We start from the raw sequence: 13,158 nt of genomic DNA, 5'->3' as shown, positions 1-13,158 counted from the left end.
ATCCAGTCCCATGGATTACTGTGTAAAACCCTCATTTAAGAGCTGAGTGTGTGCATATCAGTAATTAATTGTGAAGAACACCTTTGTGCTATTATCCACAAATATTCAGAGTTCCTGAGTTAGGAGACTAAAAACATACGATATGCAAGTTTTATGTCTCTACGTTGGTACACAGTGCATACAAATTTGTATTTTCTACCAACTCAAATTTCACATTCTATCATCAATTTTGTTTTCGCCAAGACTGCTTTGATCACTTTAACTTCACTCTACTTTGATTTTTGCTAAAAAAGAAAGGCAACTGAAATTGGAGTATGGATTTTCATTTAGAATTTGTGCTTGTGTATATCTTTTCCTGTGAGTTTCCTTGAATTAAAAAATATTTACTTCAACCCTTCACCTGTTTAGAGTTGAGAAGAATCAAGCTCATGACTGTCACATTTTCTAACTTGAGAGAAAAAATAAAAGGAAGAGGAAATTGATATGGTGGATGACAGAATAGGACCTAAGAGATAGACCAGGTAGGAAGAGGTGAAACTTATTAGAGATTAACATAAAGTTAAAAGTATATAAAATATTGCATTGGAATTTCTGACACTGTAAGTACAGGATGGAGGAGATATGACTTGACAGCACCATCTTCAAACAAAGTAAGCTCATGTGAAGTTGGCAATCTGATGTTGCTGCCCAAAAAATGCCATGAAGGCTTCTGGGTTTTTTTTTTTTTTTTTTTTTTTTTAATAGAATCAAGATGTCTCAGGTAAGGCAGGATGCTGCCACCCCAGTCAAGCTGTTACATCTCATTATGCATGGTTTCCTCTCTGAGCACCCCAATTTTAGAAGATTGTACACAAACTGGAGCATGGTCAGAGAGCAAAGAGGCGGGTATGGGAAGTTGAGATTATGTCCTGTGAGGAAGAACTTGGATTATTTAGCCTGAGGAAAACTCAGGAGGTAGAAATCATTTCCAGGGGAAAGTATGAAGCATCTGACACAGTGTACGGTCATAAGGGAAGGAGATGTGGTATAGAAAATACCTCATGAAATAGTAAGGATGCTCAAGTCAGGAAAACCAGGCACTGGAGCGCAGGCCATTCTATAGGAAACTATTAATCACAAGGAGCTGCTGCTCTGCCCCCATCAGAATATCCAGGTATCGCCTGGCTGTAGGAAGCCACCCCTGAAGTTGCACACTGTCCTTACCAACTCCTCTCACTGCCATCTGAGACACACATGGGGCCAAAAACATAGAGGTGTTCCTAGCCTCCTTCCTCAAGAGGCTCTCTGTCACCAGTGGGCCCATGGACTCCCAAAGGTATTGACTTTTAGAAAATTGATTGGTGTTCTAAACTGCATGGAAAAGTTTAAAAATGGTAGATACCTGAAGGAAAACCATATGACAAGACTTTCCTTCCTGCCAATGAAATTCATCACTTTCAGCCACCTCTTTATAGAAACTGGATATTATCCTCATTCTTGTACCTTTTATCTTTCTTTGTGTTTTTGAGGTCACTAGTTGCCTTCAAATTACTGTCAACTGTCTAATGAAGTTCTTATGTTTCTTTGGCAACATGGGTCTGATATTTTCTAGAGGTTGGTGTTGTTCAGTTGCCAAGTCCTGTCCGACTCTTCGCGACCCCGTAAACTGCAGCATACCAGGCTTCCCTTTCCCTCACCCTCTCCCAGAGTTTGCCCAAGTTTATGTCCATTGAACCGGTGATGCCAGAGGTATCTACAGGTATTTCTAGAGGTAGCTGGCATCAATCAGAGAGACAACCAGAGTAGTGAGTAGAAAACAAGCCTTAACATCAGAAAAGTCTGAGAAAAGTCTGTATCTTTGCTCAGCTGCTTCCTAGCAGGTGGTCATGTATTAACTAAATCAATGAATGTTTGTGGAGAACCTACCATGATGCCAAGTTCTGTATTTGTTTTTGGTGGGAGAGATCATGAAAAATGTAAAGAAAAAATAGTCTCAGTAGATAAGAAATTTCAATATAGTCTCATAGATCAAAAATACTTACTTTCCTTATGATAGGAAAAGTGAAAATAACAACTGCAGAGTGTTGCTAAGATTTAAAACTTATATACAGTTCCTAGGAGAAGTAACATCATGTTGATTCATGAAATAATTTCCTTCCTTCCTTCTCCCCTTTTCTATCTGAAGGCTTTGTTTATGGAGGAATGTCAAATAACTTCATATGTATATCAGGACATATAGACGTGTTAAACAATAATATCCCTTATTCATCTCTGCCCTTGAGGCACTAACAATCTCTTCAGTTTTGTGACATTTCTCAGGCCTATAGCTGTATAATATAAATGTTCAGTGTTATCAAATTCTGAGCATTTCAAGTAAACACTTTAATTTTGTAAAATGTGTTACTATTAGTAGAGGCCATAAACAGCTTATAGTTACTAAATTCTTTAACTAATTTCTTTTCTAGGTATACAACCTAGATATCACAACCTCCAAGAAGCATTTCCTGACCACTTAGATTAGTGAATTGTTTCTGCTCTGAGAGCCCAACTTTTCCCTATCATGGGAAACAGTGCAGTGAAGTGTCTCAAAATATAACTCGGCCCTTGGATCATACAATCCAGGATTCAAATTCCAGCTCCATCTCTTAGTGAACTTTGGCAAGTTATTTAACCTATTTCTCCCCCTTTCGTAATCCACAAACTGGGGTTAATAAAACACGGTTAAAGGAGAGCATACACATTGAATGCCTACACAGTGCCTGGAACATGGTAAGCAATGAATGAGTACCACTAGGTGTTACCACCGCCACCACATCTCATCATCATCATCATCATCATCGTCATCATCGTCATGACACTTTATTTTGTTTGTTGAATATGCTTGTCTTTCTCAATTGACCAGGGACCATGTTTTCTGTTTTCCTTTTATCTCTACCACCTAACTTTTCAGACACACAATGGGAGTTTAGTAGCTAAATCACTGAATGGTTGAAACAAATTCTGGTGGCCCCAGATGACAGCAGTGACTTCCGATGTTCTGAGACGCCTCCTCAAGTCACATAATTCTAATCTTCTATGCCCTCAAAAGCAATGAGATGAGGCCTAGTTCCTTCGTGAATAAGTCTACCAGAGTAGAACCTACAAAGAATACATGAGATCATGTAAAGCCCACAGCATCTCGTAGCTGGAAGGTTTTTTTCTCAACCTCCCAACCTCCCCTTTCATTTTCAAAGTACATGGTAAATACACATTGCTGTTCAACTGGGTTAGACAAGTTCACCAGTGGAGGACTGTTGACCACAGAAGAGGAATTCAGAAGACAATTGAGTCAGAGAAGTTAATTATTTTTCAGATTTCTTTTTAAAATCTTTTACCACCTTATCTATGGAATTTGTTTTTAATTCTTTAAGTATAACACTTAGCTAAGTTCTTGTAAATAATAAATGCAAAATAATAATAATAATTAACTGGAGGCATTATAATTTCTAAAGAGGGGAAAACTATATTTACTACAAATGTAAGAAATATCCACCACATTTCAAACAGCTCATTAAGAGGGTGCATTGTGGTCCTGCTTGCCTGTTTTCTGAATTTCATCACAAAATATATTTCGATGAACAAAAATCTGTGACTGTATTAACCAAAAAAAAGAAAAATCTTACAGAAATAAGAGATAGAAAAGAATTTAAACCATTTAAAAACTCTAATTCTGAGGCTTGCCATTCCGCAGATGAAGAGTTGGCAATAGGAAAAGCAAGCTAGACTCCCAAGTGTTCGTATTTATATTTATTGCATTTACTCAAATGAAACATAAGAGGGCAGCATACATCTGTTTAACTTAGGTCTGCTGGCGAGATCAAAATAGTTGTCTAAATTTGTACAACTTTGTCTAAAGTTATCCTTTATCATGGCTATTGAAAAAAAATGAAAAGTGCATAAAGGAATTCATCCTTTAAGACTCCTGAGTTTCTACAAAAGGGAATCATTGAGCTAATCAAGCTGCAAAATGGAGAAACAAAGACTTAAAGAAAAAATGAAAAGAATTTGCCAAAGCTAAGAAAATGGAAATATTTGTTATATTTGAAAGACTTTTACTGAGTATGATAATCTGAACAACAGCTACTCAACTAATCAAATATTGTCCCTATTAAAAAACAATAATTAATAAGTGGCTGTGGAACCAAGACCACCTTATGAAAAGGTCCTCTCTCCTCAGTGATGTTCTCTTGAATGAATTTAAATCAAGCCTATCTTATATTCTACTTTCCATCACAGACAACTTTAGTGTATTTGCAATGTTTTCTATAAAAGCATCATGAATTTTTATATTTTGGAGTTATACAAGCAAGTTTTGTTGTAACAGAGAATATATTGACTTTGGAACAAGTAGTGCTTAGATCAAAGCCTTTGAATGTAAATTTCAGTAAAAGCTCATTAATTCAAGACTTTAAATCTGGAATTTGAATTAATTTGGCTTAACTATTACCTATATAAACATATAGGGAAAGATACATAGTCTAAGCAATTAGTAAGAAGAAATTCTGCAATTAGAAATAATTGAATTTTTTTGTTCTAATTTGAACTTTTTCTGCAAAATCTTTTTGCAGAAATACAATGTATGCATTTCTCACTAGCTTAGCAGGTGATTGTAGGACATCAGCAAACAGACTGCTCTTTGATTATTTCAGAACACAATCTTTCTTGGAGTAGATGTGTAACATAACTGATCAGCTAAAGAATGAACTTTTAACAGTTAATGATTTGTCAGCCTAATGTGAGTTATGTGATTTTCAGAAGACAAAAATAAAAGACTTCTCATTCAGGTTAGCTTTCTCCATCAATCCAAGTTACTAACGATTTAATATAATAAAATAAACATTCTAAGACTTCTAACAATTCTTACTTTTGATAAATAAAATCTATTTTCAGAAAACTGTGAAGCTAATTTTCTTCTCATATATCCTTCTATTAATCATGGAAAAGTGTGTATTGCATGCTTTTCTCAATATACCTGTGGGATTAACAATATACCTGTGTGTCCGAATATAAAGTCAGCTATCTGAATATAAAACATTTTGGAATAGCAAATCTAAGTGCTGAGCAAGTAACTACCACCATGTTCAAGTTTAGAACTTGAGAATCTTTCATTATGTTAATTCATCTTTTATTTTTAGATGTAACCAAGCATCAAATATGAATGGCTATGTATGTCCTAATGTACTTGAGAAATTTCACTACTAATTTTGTTTCACTAATTTTTAAATACTGTGTTTAATTAAGGAAAAAGCCTTGTCTTCTCTATTGGCATCGTTCAGGGAAAAAAAGGTTAATTCAGATGTTTCTGTGTGACTACACATTCCTCACTAAATCTCTCAGGCAACTGCCTAAGTTACTGTTACTAACACGTTGCTCTGTCATCTCTTTGTATACATGTCTAATTTATCAGTTTCTTATAGATTGTCAGCAGCCTGCTGCCTCCGTACCGCCACAGTGCTCACAACTAGCCGGGAGGCAAGACTGCCCAACTGTCAGGTAAATTCACATGTCCTTACTTTTCCCACCCAGCCACATGTCAGTTCCACAGACCCCAAGCTCTCCTTTCCCACATGATGACTTCTTCTGTATAATTATACTTGCCACATTTTATTTCAAACATGGACTATACAAACACACACTGGATTCCTGAAGTTCACATGTGCCCACTGAAAATACAAGAGAGCTAGAATTTATTTTACTGGCCACTAGCAGGTAGACTATAGGCTGCCTTCAGCTCCCTTTTGTGAGTAAATCCTTGGATTAGTCCAGGATTTCATTACCTTTCAAAACATAAAACCTGGAATTGTCTTTTGCTTTAGAATATATTACTCAGGCAAACAATTAGGAAAGTATAAAGCTTATCTAATGTCTGTTCCAAGACAACTTTATGGAAGTGTTTCCTTTTTTTTGTCCACTTGGTAGCCTCAGTGAAACTGAAATCGAAAGATGGAGAGAACCTTGTAATTGGCATTCAAAAAAGAATATTTTCAGTGATAGTGCCGTTATGTAAGATTCACTAAACAATTTTAAAGGCAGGTCTACAGACTCCCTGGATGGTAACCTAGAGAGTTAGCTAAACAATTCCTATTCCAATGAAAGCATTGCAAATACATCATGAATTTACTTTCATGGTAAATTTCATGGGCAAACTTCGACACAAGCATCAGAGCACCCCATCAGGACCTAAACATTTTCTTAAAATCCTTCATCTCCAGTTATTTGGCCTCTGATGATGTCTAGTTTTTATAATCTGGCTGTGGCTTTTTTAGCCTGCTTGTTGTTCTCTCCTTATTTTTATATGACTGTTGCTCTTCTCCCAGGACAAGGCTTCTTTTGAGTAAGGGCAGGCCCAGACGTACTTCCATGTCTCTGAGGAGTAGACATCAGTAGCAGGCTGCATGTTGGTCATGGGTTAGAGCTGAGAGCTGCAGATGCTTTCCGCAAGCAGCAACAGCCAAAACCCCAGTGTGATTTGGTCTCTGAGGCAGTTGGGCAGACAGCTATTTAAGTGGAACATCAAGTTAGCAGGAGAAAGTATGTGATTAAATAGGCCCCAAGCCAGTGTCTTCCCACAGTTGTCTCAGCCTGCTGTTCCCACCACTTCCAGCAACAAGGTTTTTACTTCAGGAAAGTTCTTCACTAACATACAAATGCTATGTAATAATAGCAGCTAACTGTAGAGCAATTTCAATTACTAAGTAACTGAATATAATTATAAATGTTCAAATCCATCTCAGTGGGATTCTCTGTTTGTAATGCAGAAGAACATGGGCTCTTAACTTAGTCGTTCTCTGGAAAGCACCTTCACCCCACCCAAGGCTGGGGTAGTGCCAGGCACACGACAGAAGTTCAGTGAGTGAACGAATTCTGGAGTCACATTATCTGGGTTTGGTTCTCACTTCTAATAGCTACTGGCTGTGTAATCTTGGAAGTTGCTTTTGCTGGCTAAGATTCCATTTCTTTACTTGTAAAGTGAGAAAGAGAATGGATATTGGGAGGATTCAGGGAGGCACAGGCCTGGCCTACAGTGTGTTCTCAATATCTTTAATTACTACTAACCACTGTTAGTACCTAACCATTCCTCAAGACAGAAATCTGCAATCTCTCATAACCTCTCTAATTTGCTTGGGCAAAGAGTGGAGAAAGCTACTGTTTTAAGTGTTTCAGTTAGATAAGAAATGGAAAGGCTAATGAGGAATCTTTCTAAGTTTAATTTTATCTCACCTTACTTTTTTTTTTTTGAGAACCAGTTTGATTAAATGGTTAGAACTTATTATGATTAAGTGATTATGATTATTATGATTAAATTATTTGATTAGAATTTATCAAATACAGTATTTATATTCAAGAAATGATTCCTTAATCTGTAAGCCAAAGATATGCCTCTGTCACATAAAATACACACACAGTACAATTATATTTTGTGCAAATTAAAAATAGTAATAGTATAATATGAAATATTTGTAACCTGTCACTTTAAGAAATCAGAAATAATGAAAAAGAATTTTAATTATCATGAACGACATAATGTGTTGGGCTAAGTGAACTGTAACCTGTGTGTAAGCTGTCACTGTACACTTCACCGGGTCAAACGGAAATGCTCGCTTTCCTTTATACAGAAGATTATTGAACTCCATGGGTCTTCAAACACTTATCCCTCTTGTATGATGTGACCACCTTATGCTACTTGCCATAACTTATGCTGAATCATATGTTTCCTTCCCTAAAAAGAAACTTGTTTTAAATCATGCAAACTTAACAGAAAGCAACTCAGGTCCATGGGAAAGTCTGCCTCTCTTATTTCCAGGTCATCTGAGGATGGAGGAAAAATCCTGCCATGCAGTATTTTCTTAGTCCTTGTGTTGAACCTCCAACTCTCCCATGTTTACTTAGCACATTTTAAAAATAGATAAGAAAAATCATTTTTATCACTGGTTGTCCTAACTAGTGCAGAAGAGCATATCTCCGTTTAAACTACATTTAAAACAGTTCAAAGATTTTGGGAAGAGAGACCCTGCAGAGTAATATTGTACATAATTATGATTTTGTATTAAAACTCAAGAGGTATACATGAAAAAGCACAGATAAAAACTGTTTAATGCTCATTTTTAATGACTTGAATGATTATATTCGCTTTTTAAAATTATGATTAAATTAATAAATAACAATAATAAACCTTGAATAGCTCTCTCAAATAACACTCCTGGCAGAAATTATTCTGTGGTACTGAATTCCAAAGTATAAAGGAAAAAAACAGAGTTTTAGAAAAATGCCAGTCTTTTTCAATTGAAAATTCCCCATAATGTGATTTTCCCCTATTAGTCACATTTTAAAAGGTCTGAACCCAAATGTATTTGTAATATTACCTTAGAAAATTCAATGATTTTGCATCCTTATTCTGCAATATTATTCATCAAGCCATTGATGAGCCTGAGCATTTCTGTGTTCATTTAAACTAGAGGCTCTCAGAAGTGGTCATATGGGAACAACCACATGCATCATATAGTTACTCTTCTGTCATCTTTACATATACCAAGCTAAAACAGATAGAGGGAACCCTTAGAGCAAATTAGACTTCCACAGGCAAATTAGTTCTACTGAATCTGGATCTACCAGAGAACTGTGGAATCCGAAGAAGCCTTGGTTCAGTAGGTCCATGTCCCCAGGACCTTGTTAAAAATGCAGATTCTCAGGTCTCACCTCAGACCTATTGTATCAGAATCACTCCCAGTTAATTGCTACATAATCATTAAATTTTGAAAAGAACTAATCTTGCAACTAACCCAGAGACCTAGGGGAATGACTGTGTGCGGAAATTGAAAACAGTGACTGCCGGGAAGGAGTTCATATGTTGTTTCCCTAACACGTTTCATTTTTCTTCTGGGGGACATTTTTTTTTTAACCTGCAGTTGTCTTGGCATGCTTTAGATTTAGGCCACTTTCGATGCAAAATTCCTGTGAAAAGAATGTCTGTCGAGCCCTTCCCACCGTGCAGAGCCGCTTGCTGATTTGCCTCTTGCTGACATGCTTGTTTCTCATTTGCAGTCCTGACGTAGCTCTGCCTGATGAGCAGCCACATTCCAGCTCGCAGTGCGCCCCTCTCCACTGTCTCTCCAAGCCTCCTTACCCCTAGTCTTCATCTCCCGCGGACAAACACTTGTGGTGAACGTTTTGTAGCCATACACAGGATACTGCCCAAGATCCAGCAGCTGGTTTCTTCTCGTTGGTTAGATGTTTGATTGCATTAATGGCCATCATTTCGGAAGATAAGAGGAAGCTGGGAAGAATAACACAAAGCACAGACTCCGGTGTAGCAAAATACTTTATGGTTTCTCTAAATCACAGACAAACTTCTGTAATCAAATGGCTACAGTTAAATTAAGTTAAATCAAATCAAAATAAAGCGAAACAGGAAATATGTATCTCAGATGGCTGGCTTTACCTCGATAGCATAAGAGAGACCTAAGACAATGTAAAATACGTATATTGTAAAATCATCTTTCCTTATACTTCAATTTCAGCTATAGAAGTTAAATCTAATTTTTTGGTCATTGATATTTATTTTGTACTTTACTTGCCACATATATATGTCTGTAAAAATCATTTCTGTGAGAGGTGAACTTCATTTATTTTTAAGATATGCATAATATGCTCAATTAAGTATGAGTTTTAATTTAGTTTGAAATCTGGAATTGGCCGGACTGGTCGTTTTTCTTGCACAAAATGATAAACGAGGTGCATCGGAATGTTAACAATAACTGTAATTTTGCTGCTACACTGATATTGTTTATGCACTTACTTTCTAATCAGTAGCTCATTGACCGCTGGGTTGTTTTTGTTTTGTTTTTTAACTAGAATTCTTCATTGGACGTTATTAAGTAAATCTGAAAAAGAGACTGTTATGGTTCATTGACTTATTCAACTTTTGACGGCATCTTTAATTTTTTTTAATTGCAGATTAGTAGACGCACTGGTGCTGCTCCTTTGTGTGTGTATGAGTGTATGTAATAATGTTAAAGAAGGCTAAATAACATGATGGGCAAAAATGGTGTGTTTATTTAATGACCAGAATTTTTTTTACTTCTCCCAAATTCAGGGTCCTATTAGGAGTCTTTCCTGCTATAAGATACCAAGTATAAATGGGAAATATATACATATACAGATGTAAGTTAGCCTTTGGTTAATTAACGTACCCAGAAAGTGTTCAAATTTTGATTAAAATTGTATGTTTTGTTGTTGTTAGTTTTTCTCATAATGAATCTTCCTTGCCAAAAAAAAACCAAGAGGTAATAAACCTTAGCTCATTGTCTACTTTTGACAAACACTCAGGTGCCTACAATCATATTATATTGAGATAATTCATGTTCCTAGTTAATTTACAGATTCTGCTGGGTAACTTTTATGACTTAATTTAAGGCAGTGGATTTTCACAGCAAAATTTATTTTGCACATAATCTGACAAACAAGGAAAACAGCTAATTGAGCTGAAAGGTCTAATACTCTTGGGCTCCTTATATCAAGTGCTGCCCACACACCTGCTCCTAGCCCTGGTTCCTTGTCTAGTCAGGTAAGCCTTAACTTGTTTAAATCCATAACAGTTTGACCTTTTCCTGTAATGATATCTGTAACTTCTCTTTAAAACAAAAGCAATCCTCACTGTTAACAAAAGGCAGTTAACAATGCAGGGCTCCAATAACGATGACCCAGTAGGAGTCACTCAGCTGACTGAGTGAAGTAGCGGAGTAGGGTGACCCATCAAAGGTGGCAGCCAGTCGGCAAGTCTTAAAGCACAGAGCAGGGGCTCTATCAGTCATACACCTTTTAAGTAGTGGTCACTGTTACCAAAGCAACCAAGAGATTTTAAGTTCATTACATGTGTGCTATTTTCAACGGTGTCATTTATTATGCAACTTGCAGTAGCTGAAAATCTTTATCCAAATAGAGATTCAGGTTAAAATATGGAAAAAGAAACAAATCTTCATAAAGCCCTGATCATGGCAATCTAACCTTCTGCTCTTTCCACCTGCACTGCCTTCCTGTTCCTAGACATTTTCTTTATTTTGTTGGTGTTGTATCTGCTTGGTACTAGTCTTAGTGAGACAGCATGGATGTTATTAGAGTTCAATTAAAGGAAGCTCCCCCACCCCTACCCCTGCTTTTTCAAGTATCATGTGTTGGGACCTGAAAAGTGGCATAGCTGCTAAGTTGATTTTTAATAAAAACTGTGCCTGAGGGAAAATATGCCTTTTTAAAAAGTACCTCAGAACATTTTCCTATTTTGCCTCCTCAGTTTCATTGGTGGTACAGGGAATTCAGCAGTAAGTATCGTCTGTGTGTGACTACAGGGCATTCGTGCTTCCCCACTCTGTATTGTGACCAGCTGAAAAGCTGGGCCATAGACAAAACATTTATTTCTTCCAATAAAAGTTTATCATTAAGTCTATTATATACTAGTTTTGTTTCAGTTCATTATATTAATAGAGTGGGAAATGCTTGTTTTGAAATAGCAATTCTATAAAAATGTTAATTTTAGCAAATTTTGCCAAAAAGATATAGAAATTTGGAAATAAATTTCTCATTTTCAGCACAAAAATAGATAATAGTCCTTAAGCAGTAAAAGAGAATTCCATGTATTTAAATTGTGGCATCACTTAGTATAGTTTAAACTGAGCCATATCTATATTTGTTTATAGGCATTGAAAATGGCCAAATATGTGTAGCATTGATAAAAATCAGTACCTGTAAACATCAGGATTTAAAAGGAAATTGGAAAACCGAAGAACTAGTGAAAATAAAAAAGAATGAACCTCAGTAAGGCTAGTTGAAGATGGACTTGGGGAAGAAAAATCAACTATAGAACTATAATGAAAATACTGGCTAATTATTACAAATACAGTGGGCAAAGATTAAAAATAACTAGCAAGACTTTGAAAAGTAAGCACAATTACCATACTGGAAAGAATAGAATTCAGAAATGCTTTCCTATTGAGAATTTTTCTTAGGTAAAAAAATAAAATAAAAAGGAGCAATAAATTGCCTTTGGTCTGGGTGCACAGGGGTATACAGGACCCTAGGATTAATCTTTCCAATCAACTCATGATTCATCAGATCCTTTTTTCATATCTGTTCTGTTTCAATAAGAAGAATTTGGAGGACTTGGAGAAAATGGAAAGTTATTAAATAATTAAGAAAAGACCTACTTATAAAGATTATACATTAGCTTAAAGAAGAAGAGGTACAGTAGTGATCTTCAAGAAAAGAAAAGTTAATAAAGGATAGGTACCCACTATGGCTACCATTACTAAGTCTAGAATAAGAAAAACAATCATCACTGTGAAGCATTTATATCCACTCCGGGAAAGAGATTTTTTAACAGTGGGAAATTGATCAGTGAAATTGATAATCATAAGGAAGATTTGTTTTTTAAGAATTAAATATTATTGGTTGAGAATTAAATATTATTGATTTTCTAGTAAGGATTAAGTTGTGTAACAAGATATGATAATGTGTGACAATTCCGCGATTCCACAATTTTTTGCTTCTTTTTTTTTTTTTCGCTTCTTTTATTTAAAACTTAAAAAATACATTAAAGTTATACTGGTTAGACATGAACTATTTTGTCCCTTGAAAATAGGATAGCAATCTTAATTTTTCCAAAACATTTGGTGAAAAACAAAACAGGGTTGTTGGTGTTATTTTTCCTTCCAGCTATATTTCATAATATCTTTAAAGAATGTAGTAATTTTACTATAAAAAAGCCTCAATTGTCAGAGTCTAAAAAGACAAATGTCCTCAGGAATATTTCAGAAATAGGTATGCAATCCCTCAGGGGAACAAATGCCTCTCAAATTTTATCTTTTCTTTAAAGAATCTTCAATTTAAAGTATTTGCTTTTTCCATGCTTTGGAAAATTTTCCTGTATTGATAGTCTTTCTGTTTCAAACAAGCATGAAACATCACTCAAATAAATCAACTACAAATGTGGACATTTTGATATTCTGCTTTAAATAAAGTCCTTATAATTCTCAGTTGGAAATTACAAAATATGAAAAGGAAGAAATGAAATATATTTTATACTGGGTTAAGAATGACAAATTATAATCAACCAGCCAAAAAACATAATCTGTATCTCAGAAAGACACA

The 13,158-nt window shown here is 35.6% G+C and overlaps 1 protein-coding gene across 5 annotated transcripts in view; it reads left to right on the top strand.

Moving 5' to 3' along the window:
• BICD1 (BICD cargo adaptor 1) overlaps positions 1-11,461 on the top strand; it is a 236,096-nt gene extending 224,635 nt beyond the window's left edge. For 2 of the 5 annotated variants that reach the window (XM_065939486.1, XM_065939471.1), the window contains exons 9-10: positions 5,436-5,511; positions 9,061-11,461. In XM_065939486.1, coding sequence (XP_065795558.1) covers positions 5,436-5,511; positions 9,061-9,148 — 164 coding nt within the window. In that variant the 3' untranslated portion in view covers positions 9,149-11,461. Of the gene's footprint in view, positions 1-5,425; positions 5,512-9,060 lie in introns of all 5 variants that reach the window. The other 3 variants (XM_065939496.1, XM_065939517.1, XM_065939536.1) reach the window with 3 other exon arrangements.
• Positions 11,462-13,158: the final 1,697 nt, after the last annotated feature.

Source organism: Muntiacus reevesi, chromosome 1 (assembly GCF_963930625.1).
Source record: "Muntiacus reevesi chromosome 1, mMunRee1.1, whole genome shotgun sequence".
In the NCBI taxonomy this organism is placed as follows: domain Eukaryota; kingdom Metazoa; phylum Chordata; class Mammalia; order Artiodactyla; family Cervidae; genus Muntiacus; species Muntiacus reevesi.
This window is presented reverse-complemented; position numbering and strand designations above follow the sequence as displayed.